Source organism: Stenella coeruleoalba (assembly GCF_951394435.1).
Source record: "Stenella coeruleoalba genome assembly, chromosome: 6".
Taxonomy (NCBI): domain Eukaryota; kingdom Metazoa; phylum Chordata; class Mammalia; order Artiodactyla; family Delphinidae; genus Stenella; species Stenella coeruleoalba.
Window position 1 is genome coordinate 65,332,265 of NC_137151.1, and position 27,028 is coordinate 65,359,292.

Here is a 27,028-nt window from a genome sequence, read left to right on the forward strand (position 1 = left end):
TGTATATTGGGAAATATCTAACAGTTGTTCATGTTTCCCACTGTAGGTATATAAAAGTCATACAAAGGCATACAAAACCTATGATCAGTTCTAATATGTCATATTCTAATATGTCATATATTGCCCCCTCCACCTTTTTTTGTCCTGCTTTTGAATTGAGCTTAGTGAAATTGCTCGTATCATTTTACACAAACATGCACACACCTGAATTCAAGAAGAAACAAGTGCAGAGTTACAACATTCCAAATCGGTGACACATTTACAAGAAGTTGAAATATGGACACTGAGACAAGAGAAACTGTGCTTTGAGCCTATTTGAAATCAAGTTAACCAGTTTATGTTGTTGGTCTCCAACATGTTAAAACGTGACATATGGTCCATTTGAGTGTGAGTATTAATCTTTTGTGGGTTTGAAGAAAGAGATTAAATTTTTTTGGAGGGAAAAAAACGCTGAATCAAATGTTTGCAGACTCCCCAGTGACCCTCTGTGCAAGTTGAGGCTTTCCTGGAGTGCAGCTGAAAAGCATTTGGTAGGAAAGACTGTTGTAAAACTTGCATGATTTGGTGGATTGGGAAAAAAACAAAAGCTAATATCTCTTTAGTAATTAATTCTGTGCCAGATGCCATGCTAAGTGCATAACAAGGATAATGCCTTGAGTCATCACAATGACTTTGGGAGGTACTAACCTTATTTTAAAGATGAGGAAACTGACATTTTGACGAGTTGAACATATCTTTCTTGAGCCAGGTGGTAGAGCCAGGTGGTGGCCTAGTTAAGTGGAATGAGCTCTTTGCTATTGTCACTCTGTATTACCTGGGAAACATTTGAGTAATACAGCCAGTGGAGTGTAGAGAGTATTTTGCTAGAAAATACAGTCATGGAGATCGGTACCTGTTGCTCAATGATGTGAATGTATGTGCAGCTTTTCACTTAAATTCTATTCTCATTTACAGCAAATTATTAGTGTGCCTGACCCCATGACCTGTTATCTAATGTGGCTACTCTAAAAGTAAAACAGAATAATTTCTCAATCCTTGGGAGTGTTTTTTAACTGGGATGACCCCAAATTCCTACTCCTATACTTTTTCTTGGCCTGCATACCTGGGGAATGGAAACTGTGACTGGGATACTTCTCTGAATGGGTCAGATAACCCTCTCTCTGAAACTGATCAGATGGAATGGAGAACACAGTGTAATTGCAGAAATCTCTTTTATTTGTTGGGCCTTTCTGAGGGAAGCATCTGAACTTGGGAGACCACGGGAAGCCACAGGCACACTGCAGAGTGAGTGGGGATTTAGAATCAGGCTTCCTTGAATTTGAATCCTATTCTGTCATTCACTGGCTGTGCAGTTCCAGACAAGTCCCTTTACCTCTCTGAACCTCCATTTCTTATATTTAAAATGGCATTAATACTTTATAAGATTGTTGTAAATAGAGATCATGTCCTTGAGCCTCCTAATACTGCCTGGCAAAATAGTAAATATTCAATTAATGTAGTTGTTATTGTTATTAATACAATAATATTTGTGTTATTAAAACATTATTGATCCCTAATCTAATAATGGAATGTTATTTGATACTGAGTAATAATCAAACAAAATAAATCAAAATGGTGATAATGATGTTGACTAAACATACTCAGGAGAAGGGAATCAAGCTTCACATTTTTGGCTCTTTCTCAGTGCAAAAGTCTTCCCATGGAGAGAAATGAGAAGACATTCTTACCAGACCAATGACGGCTGCTCCAATCCCAATGAGAGGGCTGACAGAGATAATAACCAAGGTCAGTTTCCAACCCCGGTAAAATCCCAGCAGGAACCCACAGACGCTCGTGGTCATGCGCTGAATGAAAATGGCCATTTGGTCGGCAATGGCATCATTGATTTTGTTAATATCACTAGAAACAAGAGAGGCTTTGGTCACTAAAACTGAATTTGGTCAACTCAATATCTTGCTGAGAAAGTACAATCTTTCCTTTCTAAACACTCCTATTTCTGTACCCCATTGCCCTTGGGAAACTTAATAGCTTCTCACATCTTGGAAATTTTGCTGCACCTTGGGAGGGTAGCAAGCCTCTCTCCTCACAGCCAAGGGAGTGTGTCCTTAATCCAGTTTTCCTGACTGGTGTTCATTCAACATAGGCAAAGACTTTTGGAAATCCTCTTATTTGTCCCTTTCTTTCTTAAAGCTAATATCCTTGGTTTGTCCTAAACAGCCCTTCTTTCCTTTATACCTGCTAAATCTTTTCAGCCTCAAGGTTCTACTCACATACCACCTATTTCATAAAAATTTATATAATCCCCCAGGGAGAAGTAATAACTTCTTTCCTGTGTTACCATAGCAATGTAATTAATCTGTATACATGTGTATATGTATGTGTATGTAATTATTGCTTTCTGCTTATACGCAGTATAGAATTGTGGTTAACAGCACAGACTCTGGAGCCAGACTCTGAATTTAAACACAAGCTGTTCTTGGGCAAGCTACTTGGCCTTTCTGTGTCTCAGTTTCCTCATCTATAAAATGCGGATAAAAACAGATCCTACCTCAGTCGGTAGCAGTGAGGATTAGTTAATACACGTAAAGTATTGGGTTGGCCCAAAAGTTCGTTCGGGTTTTTCTGTAACATATGGAAAATCCGAACGAACATTTTGGCCAACCCAATATGTAGACCAGCGCCTAGCATACAGTAAACAATCAATGTATGTTAGCTCTGATTATTTGCTTGAAACCTTTATCCCTCCTACTAGGCTGTAAGTTCCTTGAGATCAGGAGCTCTGTGGTATATCTTTATGCCTTGCATAGGGTAAGTGCTCCAGAGTATTGGTTGACTATCATTACATTAAATTCATATTCCTGGAAACATTCCCATAATCTCTGGTCCAGATGGAGCAAACAAGGCTCAGGACTTGATAGCAAAAAAGGACCTTAGACATTACAGAGAGGTTACACAACTGTATTCTAGCAAGGTTAAGTATCTGTTCAAGGTCAAAGTAAGTAAAGGGCAGAATGAGTGCTGGACGGTAGGGGCCCCAACATTCAGTCTGCTTTTATCTTCACTACACTACACATTGTCTTTCATGGGACCTCAAACTTAAATTCAACACGGTTCAACGGTTCTCATTACTCAGAGCTCATTCAAAAATTATGGGGGGGGGGGCACTATTAATGACCCAAACTAGTATTTAAGTGTAAACTGGATTTAAATCTAGTTTTTCAGTTTGAATCTTTCTCAAACTATTTTGAATTTTTTTTTGTCATTATATGCGGAAATTATGTCAACAGGCAAAGCAAGATAATTCTTTCTAATCATATTGTTTTCCTTATGGGTACATAGATTGTGACATCCCTCAATTTCTTCTTTCGAGATCAAATAACCCTACATCCTTTAAACTCTCTTCTATAATACTTCATTTCTAGTACTTTAGTCCAGGACCTACAAACCAAATTACAGTATCCTGACTTTCAATTTTTAAGTCATTTTGGAGGAGCTTCAAGATGGCGGAAGAGTAAGGCGCGGAGATCACCTTCCTCCCCACAAATACATCAGAAATACATCTACATGTGGAACAACTCCTACAGAACACCCACTGAACGCTGGCAGAAGACCTCAGACCTCCCGAAAGGCAAGAAACTCCCCACGTACCTGGGTAGGGCAAAAGAAAAAAGAAAAAACAGAGACAAAAGGATAGGGACGGGGCCTGCACCAGTGGGAGGGAGCCGTGAAAGAGGAAAAGTTTCCACACACTAGGAAGCCTTTTCGTGGGTGGAGACTGCGGGTGGCGGAGGGGGGAAGCTTCGGAGCTGCGGAGGAGAGCACAGCAACAGGGGTGCGGAGGGCAAAGCGGTGAAATTCCCGCACAGAGAATCGGAGCCGACCGGCACTCACCAGCCCGAGAGGCTTGTCTGCTCACCGCCGGGGTGGGCGGGGCTGGGAGCTGAGGCTCGGGCTTCGGTCGGAGCGCAGGGAGAGGACTGGCGGCGTGAACACAGCCCGAAGGGGCCAGTGCGCCACGCCTAGCCGGGAGGGAGTCCGGGAAAAACTCTGTACCTGCCGAAGAGGCAAGAGACTTTTTCTTGCCTCTTTGTTTCCTGGTGCGCGAGGAGAGAGGATTAAGAGCGCTGCTTAAAGGAGCTCCAGAGACGGGTGTGAGCCGCGGCTAACAGCGTGGACCCCAGAGACGGGCGTGAGATGCTAAAGCTGCTGCTGCCACCACCAAGAAGCCTGTGTGCGAGCACAGGCCACTATCCACACCCCCTTCCGGGGAGCCTGTGCAGCCCGACACTGCCAGTGTCCCGGGATCCAGGGACAACTTCCCCGGAAGAACGCACGGCGCGTCTAAGGCTGGTGCAACGTCACGCCGCGCAACATCACGCCGGCGCTACGTCACGCTGGCCTCTGCCGCCGCAGGCTCACCCGGCATCGGTGCCCCTCCCTCCCTCCCCCCCCCCCACCCCGCCCCCGGCCTGAGTGACCTAGAGGCCCGAATCAGCTGCTCCTTTAACCCCGTCCTGTCTGAGCGAAGAACAAATGCCCTCAGGGGACCTACACGCATAGGTGGGGCCAAATCCAAAGCTGAAACCCAGGAGCTGTGCGAACAAAGAAGAGAAAGGGAAATCTCTTCCAGCAGCCCCAGGAGCAGTGGATTAAATCTCCACATCAACTTGATGTACCCTGCATCTCTGGAATACCTGAATAAACAACGAATCATCCCAAATTGAGGAGGTGGACTTTGGCAGCAACAATATACATATATATATATATATATATATATATATATATATATATATATAAAATTATTTTTTTCCCCTTTTTCTCTTTTTCCGTGTGGATGACAGGCTCTTGGTGCTCTAGCCAGGCGTCAGGGCTGTGCCTCTGAGGTGGGAGAGCCAAGTTCAGGACGCTGGTCCACAAGAGACCTTCCAACTCCACATAATATCAAACGGCCAAAATCTCCCAGAGATCTCCATCTCAATGCCAAGACCCAGCTTCACTCAACGACCAGCAAGCTACAGTGCTGGATGCTCTATGCCAAACAACTAGCAAGACAGGAACACAACACCATCCATTAGCACAGAGGCTGCCTAAAATCATAATAAGTCCACAGACACCCCAAAACACACCACCAGACGTGGACCTGCCCACCAGAAAGAGAAGATCCAGCCTCATCCACCAGAACACAGGCACTAGTCCCCTCCACCAGGAAGCCTACACAACCCACTGAACCAACCTTAGCCACTGGGGACAGACACCAAAAACAAGGGAACTACGAACCTGCAGCCTGTGAAAAGAAGACTCCAAACACAGTAAGTTAAGCAAAATGAGAAGACAATGAAACATACAGCAGATGAAGGAGTAAGGCAAAAACACACCAGACCTAACGAAGAGGAAATAGGCAGTCTACCTGAAAAAGAATTCAGAACAATGATAGGAAAGATGATCCAAAATCTTGGAAACAGAATGGAGAAAATACAAGAAACGTTTAACAAGGAACTAGAAGAAATAAAGAGCAAAGAAACAATGATGAACAACACAATAAATGAAATTAAAAATACTCTAAATGGGATCAATAGCAGAATAACTGAGGCAGAAGAACGGATAAGTGACCTGGAAGATAAAATAGTGGAAATAACTACCTCAGAGCAGAATAAAGAAACAAGAATGAAAAGAATTGAGGACAGTCTCAGAGACCTCTGAGACAACATTAAACACACCAACATTGGAATTATAGGGGTCCCAGAAGAAAAGAGAAAAAGAAAGGGACTGAGAAAATATTTGAAGAGATTATAGTTGAAAACTTCCCCAATATGGGAAAGGAAATAGTTAATCAAGTCCAGGAAGCACAGAGAGTCCCATACAGGATAAATCAGAGGAGAAACACGCCAAGACACATATTAATCAAACTATCAAAAATTACATACAAAGAAAAAGTATTAAAAGCAGCAAGGGAAAAACAACAAATAACACACAAGGGAATCCCCATAAGGTTAACAGCTGATGTTTCAGCAGAAACCCTGCAAGCCAGAAGGGTGTGGCAGGACATATTTAAAGTGATGAAGGAAAAAAACCTACAACCAAGATAACTCTACCCAACAAGGATCTCATTCAGATTCGATGGAGAAATTAAAACCTTTACAGACAAGCAAAAGCTAAGAGAACTCAGCACCACCAAACCAGCTTTACAACAAATGCTAAAGGAATTTCTCTAGACAGGAAACACAAGACAAGGAAAAGACCTACAATAACAAACCCAAAACAATTAAGAAAATGGGAATAGGAACATACATATCGATAATTACCTTAAATGTCAATGGATTAAATGCTCCAACCAAAAGACATAGATTGGCTGAATGGATACAAAAACAAGACCCATATATATGCTGTCTACAAGAGACCCAGTTCAGACCTAGGGACACATACAGAATGAAAGTGAGGGGATGGAGAAAGATATTCCATGCAAATGGAAATCAAAAGAAAGCTGGAGTAGCAATTCTCATAGCAAAACAAAATAGACTTTAAATAAAGACTATTACAAGAGACAAAGAAGGACACTACATAATGATCAAGGGATGAATCCAAGAAGTTATAACAACTGTAAATATTTATGCACCCAACATAGGAGCACCTCAATATATAAGACAAATACTAACAGCCATAAAAGGGGAAATCCACAGTAACACAATCATAGTAGGGGACTTTAACACCCCACTTTCATCAATGGACAGATCATCCAAAATGGAAATAAATAAGGAAACACAAGCTTTAAATGATACATTAAACAACATCGACTTAATTGATATTTATAGGATATTCCATCCAAAAACAACAGAATACACATTCTGCTCAAGTGCTCATGGAACATTCTCTAGGATAGATCGTATCTTGGGTCACAAATCAAGCCTTGGTAAATTTAAGAAAATTGAAATCGTATCAAGTTAATTTTCTTGATACGATTTGAAAGCTAAGAGAACTCAGCACCACCAAACCAGCTTTACAACAAATGCTAAAGGAAACACAAGCTTTTTGAGACTAGATATCAATTACAGGAAAAAATCTGTAAAAAATACAAATGGAGGCTAAACAATACACTACTTAATAACCAACAGATCACTGAAGAAATCAAAGAGGAAATCAAAAAATACCTAGAAACAAATGACAATGAAAACACGACGACCCACAACCTATGGGATGCAGCAAAAGCAGTTCTATAAGGGAAGTTTATAGCAATACAGTCCTATCTTAGGAAACAAGAAACATCTCAAATAAACAACCTAACCTTACACCTAAAGCAATTAGAGAAAGAAGAACAAAAAAACCCTAAAGTTAGCAGAAGGAAAGAGATCATGAAGATCAGATCAGAAAGAAATGAAGGAAACAATAGCAAAGATCAATAAAACTAAAAGCTGGTTCTTTGAGAAGATAAACAAAATTGATAAACCATTAGCCAGACTCATCAAGAAAAAAAGGGAGAAGACTCAAATGAATAGAATTAGAAATGAAAAAGGAGAAGTAACAACTGACACTGCAGAAATACAAAGGATCATGACAGATTACTACAAGCAACTCTATGCCAATAAAATGGACAACCTGGAAGAAATGGACAAATTCTTAGAAATGCACAACTTTCTGAGACTGAACCAGGAAGAAATAGAAAATATGAACAGACCAATGACAAGCACTGTAATTGAAACTGTGATTAAAAATCTTCCAACAAACAAAAGCCCAGGACCAGGTGGCTTCACAGGGGAATTCTTTCAAACATTTAGAGAAGAGCTAACACCTATCCTTCCCAAACTCTTCCAAAATATAGCAGAGGGAGGAACACTCCCAAACTCCTTCTACGAGGCCACCATCACCCTGATACCAAAACCAGACAAAGATGCCACAAAAAAAGAAAACTACAGGCCAATATCACTGATGAACATACATGCAAAAATCCTCAACAAAATACTAGCAAACAGAATCCAACAGCACATTAAAAGGATCATACACCATGATCAAGTGGGGTTTATCCCAGGAATGCAAGGATTCTTCAATGTATGCAAATCAATCTATGTGATACACCATATTAACAAATTGAAGGAGAAAAACCAAAGGATCATCTCAACAGATGCAGAGAAAGCTTTCGACAAAATTCAACAGCCATTTATGATAAAAACTCTCCAGAAAGTAGGTATAGAGGGAACTTCTTACCTCAATATAATAAAGGCCATACATGACAAACCCACAGCCAACATCATCCTCAGTGGTGAAAACCTGAAACCATTTCCACTAAGATCAGGAACAAGACAAGGTTGCCCATTCTCACCACTACTATTCAACATAGTTTTGGAAGTTTTAGCCACAGCAATCAGAGAAAAAAAAGAAATAAAAGGAATACAAATCAGAAAAGAAGAAGTAAAGCTGTCACTGTTTGCAGATGATGTGATACTATACATAGAGAATCCTAAAGATGCTACCAGAAAACTACTAGAGCTAATCAATGAATTTGGTAAAGTAGCAGGATACAAAATTAATGCACAGAAATCTCTTGCGTTCCTATACACTAGTGATGAAAAATCTGAAAGTGAAATTAAGAAAACACTCCCTTTTACCATTGCAACAAAGAGAATAAAATATCTAGGAATAAACCTACCTAAGGAGACAAAAGACCTGTATGCAGAAAATGATAAGACACTGATTAAAGAAATTAAAGATGATACAAATACATGGAGAGATATACCATGCTCTTGGATTGGAAGAATCAATATTGTGAAAATGACTATACTACCCAAAGCAATCTACAGATTCAATGCAATACCTATCAAGCTACCACTGGTATTTTTCACAGAACTAGAATAAAAAATTTCACAATTTGTATGGAAACACAAAAAACCCCGAATAGCCAAAGCAATCTTGAGAAAGAAAAACAGAGTTGGAGGAATCAGGCTCCCTGACTTCAGACTATACTACAAAGCTACAGTAATCAAGACAGTATGGTACTGGCACATAAACAGAAATATAGATCAATGCAACAGGATAGAAAGCCCAGAGATAAACCCACGCATATATGGTCAGCTTATCTTTGATAAAGGAGGCAAGAATATACAGTGGAGAAAAGACAGCCTCTTCAAAAAGTGGTGCTGGGAAAACTGGACAGCTACATGTAAAAGAATGAAATTTAGCACTCCCTAACACCATACACAAAAATAAACTCAAAATGGATTAAAGACCTAAGTGTAAGGCCAGACACTATCAAACTCTTAGAGGAAAACATAGGCAGAACACTCTATGACATAAATCACAGCAAGATCCTTTTTGACCCACCTCCTAGAGTAATGGAAATAAAAACAAAAATAAGCAAATGGGATCTAATGAAACTTAAAAGCTTTTGCAGAGCAAAGAAAACCATAAACCAGACGAAAAGACAACCCTCAGAATGGCAGAAAATATTTGCAAATGAAGCAACTGACAAAGGATTCATCTCCAAAATTTATAAGCAGTTCATGCAGCTCAATATCAAAAACAAACAACACAATCCAAAAATGGTCAGAAGATCTAAATAGACATTTCTCCAAAGAAGATATACAGATGGCCAACAAACACATGAAAGAATGCTCAACATCATTAATCATTAGAGAAATTCAAATCAAAACTACAATGAGATATCATCTCACACCAGTCAGAAAGGCCATATCATGAAAATATCTACAAACAATAAATGCTAGAGAGGGTGTGGAGAAAAGGGAACCCTCTTGCACTGTTTGTGGGAATGTAAATTGATAGAGCCACTATGGAGAACAGTATGGAGGGTTCTGTACAACTAGAAATAGAACTACCATACGACCCAGCCATCCCACTACTGGGCATATACCCTGAGAAAACCATAATTCAAAAAGTGTCATGTACCAAAATGTTCATTGCAGCTCTATTTACAATAGCCAGGACATGGAAGCAACCTAAGTGTCCATCAACAGATGAATGGATAAAGAAGATGTGGCACATATGTACAATGGAATATTACTCAGCCATAAAAAGAAACAAAATTGAGTTTTTCATACTGAGGTGGATGGACCTAGAGTCTGTCATACAGAGTGAAGTATGTCAGAAAGAGAAAAACAAATACCGTATGCTAACACATATATATGGAATCTAAAAAACAACAAAAAAATAATCGTCATGAAGAACCTAGGCTGAGGAATAAAATAAAGACTCAGACCCACTAGAGAATGGACTTGAGAATACAGGGAGGGGGAAGTATAAGCTGGGACAAATTGAGAGAGTTGCATGGACATATATACACTACCAAACGTAAAATAGATAGCTAGTGGGAAGCAGCCGCATAGCACAGGGAGATCAGCTCGGTGCTCTGTGACCACCTAGAGGGGTGGGATAGGGCGGGTGGGAGGGAGACGCAAGAGGGAGGAGATATGGGGATATATGTATATGTATAGCTGATTCACTTTGTTATAAAGCAGAAACTAACACACCATTGTAAAGCGATTATACTCCAATAAAGATGTTAAAAAAAAAAAGTCATTTCGTTGAAGCCATGAAACCTATGAAAAAAGCCATGCTCCCTATAAAAGCGCAACTTAAGAGACAAAATGCATCAAAAGAACTGAAAATGTGTTTCCAATTGTTATTTAATTTGGAAACAAGTGTTTCATTAGCGAAAAATCACACATTCATTAAAATGTCCTACCAGCCACTTACTCAGAAAATCTTGTATTCAGCTCTCCCACTGAATTGCAGTCGAACCATCCTATTTCCATTCTCATTATTCTCCTAAAGTACAGTTTTCTCATTTTCTGTATCTGGCGAGCTGCAGCAATTACCCAAAAGCATATCTGTAAATGGAGCAAGAAATGTTTAGCATTGTGATAAAAATGGTCATTAATTCCTTCTCTTTTCAGAAGAAAATATTTTCACTATGACAGTTGAGAAAAGGACAAAAGTAATTCACAATATGCCTCTTGTTGGGAATTAAGGTGTGAGCTCTGACATCTGCTGAAAGTGGGGCTGAGCCGATCCACTGTAAACAGGGAAGCCAGAGGCTTGGGTTTGAATCCAGCTCGGCCACTTGCAGGGTTAACCATATTAAGCTTCACTTCCCTCATGTGTAAAAGAAGGCTTATCACACCAAAAATAAATTATTGCTCTTAAATCACTACTTTTTGCATGCCACTTCTGATGAATTTTTCCCCTGAGAAGCCTTCCAATAAGCATTCATACATTGTTTTCCAGCTGTTGGACAATGATTTTCAGAGAAAGTAAGACAAACATTATGACATAAGCAGGGAATCTTGCTGACAGTTTCCCCCATGCAAGCAAAATAAGACTGTCATTAAAACTCCAGTGCCAGAATGGTGAACATTGACTCATTTCTCTTTACAACTAACACTAACTTCCTGGAATTCTTAAGTGAATGGAGAGTAGGGGGGATTTATTATTTTTCCTACGTTAGTAGGAAAAAGATGAAATACTTTTCTTCCTTAATAAGAGTTAACTCCAAGCCCTCCCATAACTGAAATCTAGAATATGGATTCAGTTTACAGAACTTGGGTTGGACTGCAGTTTGGTGTGACTTTAGCAAAAACAGAGAAAAAGAAAGTCAAGCTTGCTTTCCTCCAACTCCCTACTCCCAGCTTTTTCCAGGTACGAAGAAGGTTCGTACTTGCTCTCCCTGTACGAACACACCCACAGCTGTCTATTTCTGAGTTTAGACGACAGGATGAAGCAGGAAGGGCAGGGGAGAACAAGACACTGGAGCTAAAAGTCTATTCTCCATTTCTCTGGACAAGCGTTCCTCCCCAACTGAGAGGAAGACTCCTTCCCCACCGTCTATTGTCTGCCTGAAATAAAGCTGTAGTCCTTGGGGCTTCTGAATAGCTTTAAAGAACACACTTTGCATTTCATTGTCACGTCTTTGAACCCAGCTGCTGATCTATAAATAAAATGGAGGCGTCACTAACTTGAATATATCCTGTGACAAGTACCGCGACAGCGATGCCAGCATAGTAACTGGCAAACTTGACCATTTCACTTTCAATGTCCAGAAACCTTCAAAAGAGGGAAAAAATGGTAAGACTCACAGGTAGGATCTAGCTAACAAAGATTGCATTTGTGAGTACAGAGGAATTTAAAATATATATATTGTATGTTTCTATTAAATATGGGTAAGGCGTTTTACCTGTGTAGAATTGCAATCAATCGAAATCCCCAAACAGACCTTATGGTATCCACCATAGCAAAGATGCCTACCTCCTTCATTTTTACAGGCAGAGATGCGAGGGTTGTGAAATAATTCATGGGCATTTGTTGGAAGACAGGGGACCCTAGATGGCAGCCCAGAGCTCTGTCCACTGAGGCCCCTTTCACTCATGCTCATCATTAGTGGTAGTGCAATCACAGCTAGAGAAATGTTCTAAAAAGCCAGACAAGTGTCTGGAAAGGCACAGGTAGAGAGATGTGTGCTGTAAATCAGGAGGCTTACTGTTACCTGTCCAGCAATCTTAAGCCAGCTTTTCAACTCCTTCCTCTCTCAGAGTAACACTAGGAGAAATGTGTGTGTCATCTTCCCATAGAGAGAGAAAAACACTTTATTAACCCAGTCTTCGTGCTGACCAGAGCCCAGGAATCCTCGCTCCCCAGGACAATTTCTAAATTGTCAAAGAACTTGTGGGAAAGCAAGAAAACTACACAGTATTTTCCCATTACAAGTATCACACTGTGACACAGGGTTTGGAACTGGTAGGGGCAGGGAGGGGAGAAAAAATGATTCTGAAATCGCTTTCGGGAAATAAGAAATTTTATCATTAAAAAATTAACATATTGGTTGTTGATATACCCGATCCTCAGGGATAAGCTAGATGATGTCCATTTCTTTAGAGAATCAGAAAGTAGCATCTTTAGCCTAAATGCTCTCAGTCTACCAGCTTTCTGCTATCAGGTCTTCCTTTTGTGACCCAAGCTTGAATTGTTCTCTCCCTCTACTGAACTCAGACCAAGTATTTAAGTATAATTTATTTAACTCAGAACGAACTATTATTCCATGGCAGATTTTATTGCCATCTTGCACTATTATTCAATATTTTTATTGAATATATTTATATCGAGTATATTCATGTTTCTCTTGCTAGTAAATTGCAAGCTACTTGACAGCAAAGACTAGGTAAGCTGCTTGCTCTCACTCCCGAAGCCTGGTACAATACCTTACACATTAAGTAGGTACTCAGTGAATGTTTCTTGACTTTTCTTTCACTTGCAAAATACTAATGAGGAAGGGAAACAACTGCCTTGGTCAACCCCTCTGACAATCTCCAAACCAGCTAATATGTCTGTGTTCACCACATTCCCAGTCTTTCATGATGATTTAAGGGAACCCCCAGAATGAAAAAGATCTAGAAAGTCATAAACTTGTATACAAGTATCCATGATCAGAGGCCCTTACAAAAGCTAAGTATCTTTGTATAGACTGTATAATGCAGTATTTATGAGTAAAGACTTCTAATGTATAAATGAGTGCATAATATATATGCTATTGATACTATGTATAAAATAGATAACTGATGAGAACCTACTGTATAGCATGGGGAACTCCACTCAGTGCTTGGCGGTGACCTAAATGGGAAGGAAATCCTAAAAAGAGGGGATATACGTATACGTATAGCTGATTCACTTTGCTGTACAGTAGAAACTAACACAACATTGTAAAGCAACTATACTCCAATTAAAAATTTTTTAAAAAATAACTGAGTGCATACTCTTGGTTTCTGTTTGTGAAATAAAATTTGGGTGTCCAAAAACAGAAAACTATGAGCATTTGTCAAAAAGTTTTCCTTAGATTCCTTGTGGTGCATTTATTTTACAGACACTGTAAGCAGAGGTGAGAGTGCCTGTCGTGAAAAATGCAGCTGCCAGTCATGAATGAATGTACTCGACTAAGAGCTCTGAGCACTGACCCAGCTGTGGGATTTACTGGAGCAAAGTTCAGGAACATTACATCACTGTCGGGGGGTGTGGATAGGACATGTGTAGTTTGTGATTGTTTTCACTCCTGAGGTACCCCAGAGATGAATGGTTAACTCACTTCTATTTGATTCTGGGAAGAAGTCATTAGAGTCATTAGAGTTTTAAAGACTACTTGGGAATATTTCTGGGACAACAGAGCAAACCTATCAGAAAAACTGATAGGAAGGAAAAGGGGACGTCAACTTGGTTCCTTTGACTGCACATCAGACTTCATCATCTGCATGGTGGAAAGCTCTTGTGGTTATAAAATCCTAATAAGGATTCTGTAAAGTTTACAGGTTATTTGGACCACAGACTGTCTTTCTTTTCAACAAAAAGAAAAACAAAACAAAATTGATACATGCCTACTTGGATAAATTAAGATTCCCCTGACGCATTTGTTGAAGAGAGAAGAGGGGAGAGAAATGACAATTAGAAGGAAAAGGTAAAAGATATTTAACAACGATATGAGGTCTTTATGACAAGGTGCATTGCCTCACCAGGAGCGCTCCTTTCAATGGTTCTGATGCCCTGTAGACCCAGTAGCATTGAAACCTTAGAGTGCATATCAGTGTCAACCCAAACTGGCAGAAATGTGTCCATATCCTACTTCCAAAATGTTGAAAGGTCCATGTTCATTAATGCATGGGACATTGACCTATGGACAAATGGTTTATCACTGGGTAAAGTTGCTTTATAGAATACCCACACACTAGGGTAGCATATTGCCAGAATGGCTAATGCAATTGTGAGAAATATTACAGAGACATTATATATGCCCTTTATCTAATTTTCCCCCAATGGTAACATCTTGCAAAACTATAGGACAATATCACAACCAGGATGTTGACACCGATACAATGAAGAGCAGAATATTCTCATCATTCAAAGATTCCTCTTGTTGCCCTTTGATATATACACATACTTCCATCTTTCTCACATTTCTGGAGGCCAGAGGTCTGAAATCAGCTTCACTGGGTTGAAATTCAGGTGCTGACGGGGTTGTACTTTCTCCAAAGGCTCTAGGGAAGAATTTGTTTCTTCCCTCTTCCAGCTTCTGGTAGCTACTGGCATTCCTGAGCTTGGGACATCACTTCAAACTCCTCCTTGATAGTCACCTTGCCTCTTTTTTTCTCTCTATAGTCAAATCTCCCTCCGCCTCTTTTTAGTAACTGTCCCTTTAAAAAATACTAGTGATTGCATTTAGGGCCCACCTGGGTAATCCAGTGTAATCTCCCCCAACCCAAGATCTTTAAGTTAATCACACCTGCATAGACTCTTTTTTCCATAAAAGGTAACATTTGCAGATTCCAGGGATATCCTACATATTTTGGGGGGCCATTATTCAGCCTACTGGAGCTACAGTCAAAATATAGATACTGGGGCTTCCCTGGTGGAACAGTGGTTAAGAATCCGCCTGCCAATGCAGGGTACACGGGTTTGAGCCCTGGTCCGGGAAGATCTCACATGCCGCGGAGCAACTAAGCCCATGCGCCACAACTACTGAGCCTGCACTCTAGAGCCTGCGTGCCACAGCTACTGAAGCCCACTGCGCCTAGAGCCCATGGTCCGCAACAAGAGAAGCCACCGCAATGAGAAACCTGGGCACCGCAACGAAGAGTAGCCCTCCGCTCAACACAACTAGAGAAAGCCCGCACGCAGTAACGAAGACCCAATGCAATCAAAAATAAATAAATTAATTAATTTTTTAAAATATAGATACTATTAAGTGTTGGTAAGAATGTGAAGAAATTGGAAGCCTCACACATGTTAGTGGGAATGTAAAATGGTACAGCCACTTTGAAAACAGTCTGGAAGTTCTGCAAATGGTTAAACATTTATTTATCATATGACCCAGAAATTCCACTCCTAGGTATATACTCAAGAGAATTGAAAACATATGTCCACAGGAAACCTTGTACATAAATATCCATAGCAGCATCATTTGTAATAACCAAAAAGAGGAAGCAACTCAAATGTCCATCAACTGATGAATGGATAAATCCACTCATTATATCCACACTATAAATGTATTATATCCATACAATGAAATATTATTCATCAATAAAAAGAAAGGAAGTATGATTCATGCTACAACGTGGATGAACCTTGGAAACATTAGGTTAAGTCAAAGAAGCTAGTCACAAAGGACCACATATTATATGATTCCATTTTCATGAAATGTCCAAAATAGGCAAATCTACAGAGACAGAAAGTAGATTAGTGGTTGTCTAGGGCTGAGGGGGGATGGGGAATTGGGGAGTGAAATTTAAGGGATATGGGGTAGGGGGGTTGTGTGCTAATAAAAATGTTCTAAAATTGATTGTGGTGATGAATGCACAGCTCTATGGATATACTAAAAACTATTGAGTTTTATACTTTAAGTGGGTGAATTTTATGGTATGTGAATTGTATCTCAATAAAGCTGTTTTTCAAAGTACATTGTCTTACGGTGTCTAACTTCAAAATAGTACTTGAGTGCATAAGCTAAATGTACATTGCTAAGAAAATAGACTGGAATCCAAGAGAAAGTACAGACTTGGATTTTTGCATCGATGCATCCATATGTGGGGCAGGTAAGGACACAAACTTCCCAATGGCTGTGGTAGTGAGCCTCCAAGGAGCTTGATTGTTTTTGTCTCCTGGTATTCACAGTCTTGAGTAATCCTCACCAAAATTATACCAGGGCTGGTCTGTGTGACCAACAGAAAATGGCAGAAATGATAGTATGTCACTTCCACAATTAAGTTACAAGACATTGTAGCCTCCATTTGAGCGTCTACACTTTAACTGGGTAAAAAAAAAGAAAAGTATGGGGCTTCCCTGGTGGCGCAGTGGTTAAGAATCCGCCTGCCAATGCAGGGGACACAGGTTCGAGCCCTGGCGTGGGAAGATCTCACATGCCATGGAACAACTAAGCCCGTGCAACCACAGCTACTGAGCCTGTGCTCTAGAGCTCGTGTGCCACAACTACTGAGCCCACGTGCCACAACTACTGAAGCCGATGTGCCTAGGGCCCATGCTCCACAACAAGAGAAGCCACTGCAATGAGAAACCCACACACCGCAACAAAGAGTGGCCCCCGGCTCGCTGCAACCAGAGAAAGCCCACGCACAGCAACAAAGACCCAACACAGCCAGAAAGAAAGAAAGAAAGAAAGAATTTCCTTCTTTCTTCTTCTTTCATTCTGTTACCCCATTATTTGACTATTCTGAGCAAATAAATTCTGAGAAGCTACTCAGGAGGCCTAACGTTCTGTAATCCTTTTTAGCCTTATTCACCAAGAGCCATTTGGAAGGAGGCTCTAGCCTAAAATTCCATCCAATGGCTTACAGTTGGTATGTGGAAACCAATACAATGAAAGAGAAAATCCAGCTCCTACATTATACATGCATGCTTATGTTGATAAAATCATTGAGTTGCCTTGTATAGTTCAAGACCAACACACCAATTATAATAGGTGGAGACATTGTACTTTTAATGATATACTTTTTCCAAGAAAGAAAGTTGTGAAAGAGTTGGGTAATTTTGGAGGCATGTTTACTACTTACAGGTAAGAAAATGTCCCCTCCCTCTCTTCTGTCCCACCCAAGTCCATTTTCACAGTGATCTTACCACACGAAATCTAAACGTTTATTCAGAAGTGCACAAACAGTATTCATGTCAATGACCACAATAGCTCACGATTAAAATATTTAACTCGTCAATGGAGTTGCTGGTAAAGGAAAGGCCTGAGAAAGGTGTTGTCTACACAATCAAATATCTATTTACATGTTTGGTATCATGTGAATTCAGCCAAAGCCAAGGAATTTCTGAAAACCCCTATTTGCTCTGAATTATTTGCTCACTCTCAAGTATAGGACCCAGTAAAAATGAATAAAGTAATGGGTAGCCACGGTGAATTCCTTTCTAATGGATGCCAGTGATGCAGACGTTAAAGGCAGATTCATTCTTTAGTTCATCTAATAAATATTTATGAGCATTTGAGACAAAATATGTCTCAAATTTTGGTCCCTCTAACATTTATTTCCAATTTTTAAGACATAACAGGATATACTTTCAGGAATTTTCCCTTGAAGAATTTATCTTCATGCGTTATTAATGATTGGGGTCAATTTACATCATACATAAGTCTGAATGGATTTTTTTCAAAGGGGGAAAACGGATTAGCTTACATTTTGTAGTCATACCACTCTGTAAAAATCGTTCAATTCTGTTCCCCAACATAAATGAAAGACTTAAAAGACTGTCATTGGGAATTCCCTGGCTGTCCAGTGGTTAGAACTCTGCGCTTTCACTGCTGAGGGCTCGGGTTCGATCCCTGGTTGGGGAACTAAGATCCTGCAAGCCACGTGGTACAGCCAAAATAATAATAATAATAATAATACTGTCATTGAAGACAGTCTCTCTTTTACGCAAATTGTTCTGAGTGTTACTTCCAAATTTAGAAGAGAAATATACATATTTAGACATTGGAAATTTATTTCTTATGAGTAGGCTTATTATTTGTTAAGTCTAATTCTGCACATTGTATGTTATCCTGTACTTTCCTGTCAAGTGCTAACCAGTTTATAACTACGTACTTATCTGCATGGTCGTTGATTTCATTATGGTCTCACCAACTAGACCCAAGCTCCACAAATACAAGGACCATGATTCATAAGGTACCACTGAATCCATGATGCTTACACATTTTCCTGGTACATAATTGGTGTTCCAAAAATTTTGGTTAAATTAGTAAATGAATGAAAGACGCTAACAACAAATAATATTATGGAAGAACATCAGTGATTTAGAAGGATTTGTCATAATCTGGAATCAAGTCTGTAGAAACATTTTTAAATGAAGGAGAAAAATATAAATTCACTTGGGGGTGCCATTCCAAGTGTCTTTCTAGCTAGGATGTGCCCTGCCCTTGGTTCTTGAACCTGAGTGGGTTCATACGTGCAAATGAGCTTGTTCTGGCCCTGAGGCAGCATGAGGCAGGCTGCAAATTCCATGCTATGACAGTGAATCAACTCTGTGTACACTACAGACTCACTGATTACAAGGCAGCCTGTCGGGCTTATCACAGACAGAACAGGAGCATGGTGAGCTCTGGTTAATTCTGCATGGCTGTCTTCTATTCATAGCACCATATCACTCTTCCACAGAAACTCAACTGCTAACTGAGACCAACGGCCCCTATTCCAAGTCCTAGAGCACAGGAATGATGAAATTCCTATTGCAGAGAGAAGGCTGGGGATCAAGTGAGTCATCTGGCGTGGCCACAGCAGCTGAGGAACAGAAGGGAGGAGAGGGAGGAAGGAAGGAAGGAAGGAAGGAAGGAAGAAAGAAAGAAAGAAAAGAAAGAAAGAAAGAAAGAAAGAAAGAAAGAAAGAAAGAAAGAAAGAAAGAAAGAAAGGAAAAAAGAAAGAAAGAAAGAAAGAAAGAAAGAAAAAGAAAGAAAGAAAGAAAGGAAGGAAGGAAGGAAGGAAGGAAGAAAAGAGGGAGGGAGGGAGGGAGGGAGGAGGAAACAGGAAAGAGGAAAAAGGAAGTCTTGGATATGAGACATGACAAGGACTCAAGTAAAATTCATGGGTCATCCTCCAACTGCATCAAGTATTGGTAGTGTCATCCTCAAGCCTGTGGTCTACAAAGTGGTGAAATCTGGGTGATGTATTTAATGAGCAATTTCCAGTTCTGGGTTTTGCTGTTGTTGTTATTAAGCTTTAAAAATCCGGTAGGACAGGAAGAACTTCAGGGCAGAGTAATTTATAGAAATAAGAGTAAATTTATGTTTCTTTTTGCTCTGTGTTAGACACCACTCCAGCTCGGTCCATCAGGTTCTCTTCACACATTTTGAATTACAATCTAAGATACAAGCCAAAAAGTGAAAAGTAAAAAATAGCAGCCTACCCACAGCGCGTTCCATTTGTCACGTTCTGGTAGAGGGAGCTGTTGGTCCATACTATCGTGTTATTCACACATGCTTTTCCAGGGATCTTGAGTTCTTGTAATTCCATGTCATACTCAATAGAAACATCTGTCATTGTGCCAAAAATCAGTAGCACGCCTGGATAGGCTACTCCATGGAGAAATGCACATAAACTTCCCACAGACATCAGCCAAATGTCAGTCTTTGAAGAAAATCGAAACTTGAAAAACAAAGGATTCAGAGATCATCTATGGGTGAAAAGCAGGAGAGGTAGGAGGACTATTTAATTTTAGTTACTAGATTCTGATAAATAGTATTCAACACCAAGTCTTAAGGGAATCATCTTAATCGAAAGGTAGAGTTCTCACTAATATTGAAATAAACGGTATGTCGATTATCTAAATCATTAGACTCTTACATTGTTAGTTCATGTTATCTCTCTCCTAGTCTCTTAATTCATTCTCTTTATCTCAGGAGCTGACTTTAGTTCTTAGATATTCATTCCCAGCTTAAGGGGGAAACAATCACTGGCACAGATGCTATTGCCATGTAGATATTCTGTGTGGGTTATTCAGCAATTGTATAAATTGGCTCCCAGAACGGATACTGACAATGAAGAGTGCCTGTTTGTGCCCAGAAATGCCTCCACTCTGCAAATTTGAGAAAAATACCTACACTATGGAATTTCTAAAGACGTCATAAGAATAAGTATACATGACGTGATTACTATGATAATTTTCCTTACTAAAATGATAATTAGGGGTTTAGAGATTATCTTCTACAACACTTTTATGATCTACCAGATAGAATTTGTGTGTTTAATCAGCAATAAATTTCTAATTGCTATTCAACATGTTATCACGTAGACAGTTTATGACTGAAAAAGTGATCATTGTAGTTAAAAAACCTGCCAATGTGACTATAACATTTCCTCCGCCACTTGAACAACTCACAGTGGCAAAATCTGTGCCATAAATCAGCACAGCTTTATTACCAATTGAAAGAAGCCAATTTGACTGCTGCCACCTTTCTTCTTCTTATCTTCTAACCTGAGGAGGAAAACACAGGGGTTTAAAGACCATCCTTTCCAAAACAATGAGAAATTCTTCCTATATGGTGATTTTTTGAGTCATTCTTTAGTAAGAAAGAAAGCCCCCACTAGCTGTGAAATTCTTTCCAAAACTTGTATCTTAAAAACTAACCAGGGGGCTTCCCTGGTGGCCCAGTGGTTAAGAATCCGCCTGCCAATGTGGGAGACATGGGTTCGAGCCCTGGTCCGGGAAGATCCCACATGCCGCGGAGCAACTAAGCCCATGCACCACAACTACTGAGCCTGCGCTCTAGAGCCTGTGAGCCACAACTACTGAGCCCATGTGCCACAACTACTGAGCCTGCACTCTAGAGCCTTCGAGCCACAGCTACTGAAGCCCGCGAGCTGAGACCCTGTGCTCCGCAACAAGAGAAGCCACCATAATGAGAAGCCCGTGCACTGCAACGAAGACCCAACGCAGCCAAAAATAAATAAATAAATTTATTTTTAAAAAACTAAAACAAAAACTACCAACAATGACCTACTGTATAGCACAGGGAATTCTGCTCAATATTCTGTAATGGCCTAAATGGGAAAAGAATTTGAAAAGGAATAGATACATTTATAAGTATAGCTGAACCACTTTGTTGTGAAACTAGCACAGCATTGTTAATCAACTATACTCCAATATAAAATAAAAAAAATTTTTAAACTGGCTATTACTTTCAGATTTACCTCTTCTAGAGATTTCAGTATAGCTGTATCTCTTGTTCAGTAGAGATTCACTGAGGTCTTTCTCAGAGGTGCTAAGAAAAAATTAAAAGTACTCTGTATTCCCTGTTACAGTAGCAAATAACTATTGGACCTCAGCTTTGAATCTCGGCCTCTTTCCACCTACATTTCCCTATAAGTTGAGGTGGTTGGTTATCTGATTTATAGCTTCCTTCTCGCACTTAAAAATTTTACAACTACATTAAATATGACAAAAAATTTTAAAAAAACTCGCATACTTCCCATAAACTCATATTTACTTATTATTTCTTATTCATTTTATTGCTCATAAAATTGTACTCAACCCATCCTTGAACTTTTCAACTCCAGGGATCTCCACTTCACCTGAGTCATCCATTCACGAATATACCCCAGGTCTTGTTTTCACCAGGAACTAGTCTACTCTATCGGCTCTTTGGGACTGAGCATGCATCTTGTTTTCTCACTTCCTTCCTCCTTCTATACCTATTTGTCATCTCAGTTGAGACCCGCAGTCCTTTAAACTCTCCATTTACTTACAATCACTAAACCCCATCAAGATGTTGCTTCCTTACTCAGGCATCCTAAGTCCCACTGCTGGCCATTTGGACCACACTTTCACCATCATCCTCAATCCTTTTCCCCAAATCCATCCTTGGAAACCCCACCTCTGCATTCAGCTAGCTGTTCCCCCATCTCTTCCTGAAGCCAGGCTGCTGGGCCTGCTAGAGACAACCTCTCCACCATCTGAAAGGTGCTGCACATGCTGTGCTTAGCACTTGGCTGCCCTAAGCTTCCCTTCCAGCTCAGAGTAGAATCACAGATCCTTGCTGACACATCCACAGCCCTCCGTGGTCTGGCCAGTTGACTCTCTGACCTTGTTTTCTCCTACTTCACTCCAATTTTCACCACCCGAGCCACCTGGCCTCTTTGCTGACTTTTGTCCATGCCAAATTTGTTCCCACCTCTGGGTGTTTGCACTTGCTACTTCCTCTCACCAAAATGCTCTTTCTTCAGATATCTGCATGGCCAACTCCCTCACCTCCTTCATACCTTCTCTCCAAAGTCACCTTCTCAATGGAACCTTCCATGGCCAAAGTCTTTAAAGTTTCAACTCTCCCCTACATCATTTCAAATCTCCATTTCCTTGTTTACTTGTTTCTTCTTAGAAAGGGAGTGATAAATTATCACTAGCTCCCATGCTATATATTTTATTTATTTATAGTGTTTATTATGTATCCTTCATTAAGGGAGGGAGCTCTTCAAGGGCATGTGAGTTCCTCAAGGACAGAGATTTTTGCCTACTTTGTTCTTTTCTATATCCTCAGCACCTAAGCCCAGTAGGTCCTCAATTAATATTTGTGAAATGAATGAATGAATGAATGAGTATGGTCTCCAACCTCAGCTCAACCCACAGCACTGTACTTCATCCCTCTACAGATTGTTCCCATTCCCCTCAGCAGCTTTATCAAATTTTCACTGTCATCTTCTCATCCTACGTTACCACACTTATCAGGAGAAAGGTTCGTATCCTCTAAAAACCAAAGCACTCAGTCAGCTTTCCTGCTCATCCTCATTGCAGCTCATTCATCAGCATCCATCCCCTCTTCCATCTCTTTCCCACCCCGTGAGAAAGAATGGTTATTCTGCACCCAGCTGACCCTACCTTCCAAGTCCAAAGCTAATGTTACCACAACTACCACCTCCCTCTGCCATGAATTACTTAAAATGTCTTAAATACCTTCAACCTCTCCCTTTCCACCACCTCTATTTCAGAAACTTAGCTGGTACCTCCTTGTTTTCTAAATTAGACTCCTTTAATTCTGCCCTCATGCCGAGTATGATGAAGTGGCATTTGTTTTATAAGAGAATTTAAACTCTTAAAGAGAAACATCTAATAATTACATTTTAGGTTTCTACTATTTGCTTTTGGGAAGAATTGGGCTTTCTTCTCTGTGCCCATGAAATCATACTTGTCCAATTTTTCCTCTGCTCATTTAGGTCAGAAATTCTGTGGTGTTCCTGGACATACAAGGGAGATTTGGGCCTAATCCAGAAGGAATATTCCCAAAGGTTTTTGAAATCAAATTACAGTAATGTTTTAAAGAGATAAAGAATGGATTATATATACCATTTTGTAGGCAGTGCAATGTGTGAAAAATATTGCTTCTGCTTTGTGCCTTTTATGGGAATATTAGGAAATTATTTTGAAGATGTGATGCATTGTTGAGTAGTCACTTACTTTGATTTCTTATCATTGTCATCTGTCAGGATAAAAACAATACATAAAGCAGTTAATAATAATGACAAAATGAAACATAGTCATTAACAATTTTGCTCTGGAAAACCATTTCTATAATTACTTTTATTCATGGAATAATGCAAAATAATTATTTGCTTTTTCATCTCTCTCTCCATATTATAGAAGACATTTTTTTCACATTCAGGACTGCTGCCTTGACTACGTTTCTTGACTTTTCTCCAGAAAATGAAATCTTTTTACCTTCTGGATGTCAACTAAAGACCAACATTTCTAAATTAGCTAAAGAAAGTCTGATTTTTTGAACTACCAAATAAAATGAATATTTATTTCTTGTTTGGTTCTTTATAAACATCAGAATTTGTCTACTTAAAATGCGGACCACAAATCAACTAAACAATAAGATATCATTGACACCCCCATGCCAGCAGAAGCCATAGGATTTAGCCACATACTATTTTCCCCAGCATAGGTCAGAGCAGACGGAGGGGAGGAGGTGAAAGTGGGCGCTCAGGGTCCTGAGTGTAGGGAAACCACAAGGAAAGGAACCCGAGGTGCTAATGCCAACCATTGTCATAGGACAGCACATCCTGGTTCCCCTGCCATTTAAATTTCATGTCATTTCATTTCATTAAGAGTAAAGACGTGGGGCTTCCCTGGTGGCGCAGTGGTTGAGAGTCCGCCTGCCGATGCAGGGGACACAGGTTCGTGCCCCGGTCCGGGAGGATCCCACAAGCCGCGGAGCGGCTGGGCCCGTGAGCCATGGCCGCCGAGCTTGCGCGTCCGGAGCCTGTGCTCCGCAACGGGAGAGGCCACAACAGTGAGAGGCCCGCGTACCGCAAAAAAAAAAAAAAAAAAAAAGTAAAGACGCATTACAGTGTAGATAGAGATTAACCTCTTAGGTTTGGGAATCAGAACCAGATTAGGATTACGGCTCCATTAATTATTAGTCACACAATCTTTGCCAAGTTTTCAAAAATGTATCCAACTCTCTGTTTCCTCTTCTATAAAATGTAAAATAATAGGGTTTAAAAAAATAATAATAATAGCTTAGAATCATCTGCCCTCACTACACACCATGTACTAGTGCTACACACATTACCTCACTCTGGCCAGCAGAGTCTTTGTACTGTTCCTCTCAGGGAGCAACACTCACTAAACATTTACTACTATAATCAATTATAACAATATACGAATAAAGGTAATAATAATAGCCAGTGCTAGAACAACCCTACTCTACCCAGGGAAGAGATATTTATAGGTGAGATGCTTTCACTCACCCAGGATTTGTGCATTCTTACCTAGCACTCTCAGCCATTCCACTAGATGGATTCTAGGGAGAAACACCTAGAGTACGTTAGAAGACCATCCAGTAACAGTTCTACTTATTGCCATTGATTTTTCTCTTCTCCTTAAACCTTCACTAGCTTGTTCCACTTTTGTTCTCCCCTCTCTTTGTACAAGAGACAGTAAGAGAAAAAAGCCACTTACATGATCTATCTGACTCAAAACCATGATTGTCCTCTCCAGATTTCTTCACGCTGCGAAGAATTACTGAGTCAGACATGGTAATTGCAGTCCACAGCCAACAACTCTAGAAAATAAAATAAAAGAATCATTGCGCTTATTATTTATTTTCTCCTCCTTAACCAAAGTAGCCAAGTGAAAGAATAATTTGGTTCAAGAAATTCTCTTCATTAACAATCTCAGACAAAAGTAGATTTTTTTAATTGGTTAATAACCCCATGAAAGAGTCTAATTATTAGGAAAGATGAACCCGAACCATTGATTATGACTTTCTCTGGTTGCTGGATGGATAGTTGTTTTTTATTTATTTGTTCTTTCTGCTTATCTGTGCTTGCTTGTTTGATTGATTGATTTTTTTAAATGAGTAAAAATAAAAACAACTAGAAGGGCACAGCCAACTGGTGACATTCTTGGGTCAGTAGAGTTGACCAACAACACCCAAATACTGGTGGGTAGGTTTCAGTGCTCCTTTGTAAATGCAGCCCCTAGACCCAGAATATGGAAAGTCCAGCATGGACCAGGAGAACTGCTACCTAATTCATTTTATAACACAAGGATAACCTTGACTTCAAAACAAATAAAAATGTTATAAGAAAAAAAATAGAATTATAATTATTTTTGAAAGTAGAGTTTAGAATGCTAAATATGTTCAATATAATCTAGCAGTTTATGAAAAAAACATAGTGAGCAACATTGATCCCAGAAATGCAATGATTGTGTAATGTAAAAAAATTGGAACATCCTGCTAGATGGAGAAAAAGTATTCAGTAAAAATTAATATCCATTCCAGATGTTTAAAAGCCCATAAAATTAGAAAAATCATTCCGTTGCAACCCAATGAATGAATTTGGGTACTGATCAGTGACAAATACTAAAACCATTCATTGAAATACTGGCAAAGATTAAATATCCAATAGTGCAAAGTGTTGTGAAGATATAAAGACATTACACTAAGTTGTCAAATCTCCTTAAGCTTCTCTTAGCCATGACAATTTCTTATAAATTTCTTCTTTCTGATGATCTTGACAGTTTTGAGAAGTACTGAACAGTTATTTTACAGAATGTTCCTGAAATTGGGATTTATCTGCTGTTTTTCTCATGATTAGACAGGAGTTGTGTGTTTTGGGGAGGAAGACCACAGAGATAAAGTACCCTTCTCATTACGTCATATCAAATGTACTATCAAGATGATGGTATCTATCAACATGATTTATACAAAATAAATTTTAAAAAATAAACTCATTATTAAGAAGCAGAGTGAGAGGGACCTCCCTGGTGGTCCAGTGGTTAAGAATCCACCTGCCAATGCAGGGGACACAGGTTCAATCCCTGGTCCGGGAAGATGCCACATGCCATGGGGCACCTAAGCCCGTGTGCCACAATTACTGAGCTCATGCACTGCAACTACTGAAGCCCATGGGCCTAGAGCCAGTGCTCCACAACAAGAGAAGCCACCACAATGAGAAGTCTGCACACCACAACAAAGAGTAGCCCCTGCTCGCCGCAACTAGAGAGAGCCCATGCGCAGCAGTGAAGACCCAGCACAGCC

General features: G+C 39.9%; 1 protein-coding gene across 7 annotated transcripts in view; it reads right to left on the minus strand.

Annotated features, from left to right (window-relative positions):
• The window catches only part of ABCB11 (ATP binding cassette subfamily B member 11), a 106,580-nt gene extending 80,646 nt beyond the window's left edge, over positions 1 to 25,934 (minus strand). For 4 of the 7 annotated variants that reach the window (XR_013828666.1, XR_013828667.1, XM_079923946.1 and 1 more), the window contains exons 1-2: positions 10,699 to 10,780; positions 1,728 to 1,899 (exon numbers count right to left, since the gene is read on the minus strand). Coding sequence is in view for 5 of the 7 variants with exons in the window: in XM_079923946.1 (XP_079780072.1) it covers positions 1,728 to 1,899; positions 10,699 to 10,763 (237 nt within the window). In the remaining 2 variants the exon portion in view is untranslated. Of the gene's footprint in view, positions 1 to 1,727; positions 1,900 to 3,891; positions 4,353 to 10,698; positions 10,833 to 11,957; positions 12,046 to 19,893; positions 20,133 to 20,906; positions 20,962 to 23,934; positions 23,957 to 25,443 lie in introns of those variants that run through there. The other 3 variants (XM_079923947.1, XM_079923944.1, XM_079923943.1) reach the window with 3 other exon arrangements.
• Between the last annotated feature and the right edge of the window lie 1,094 nt (positions 25,935 to 27,028).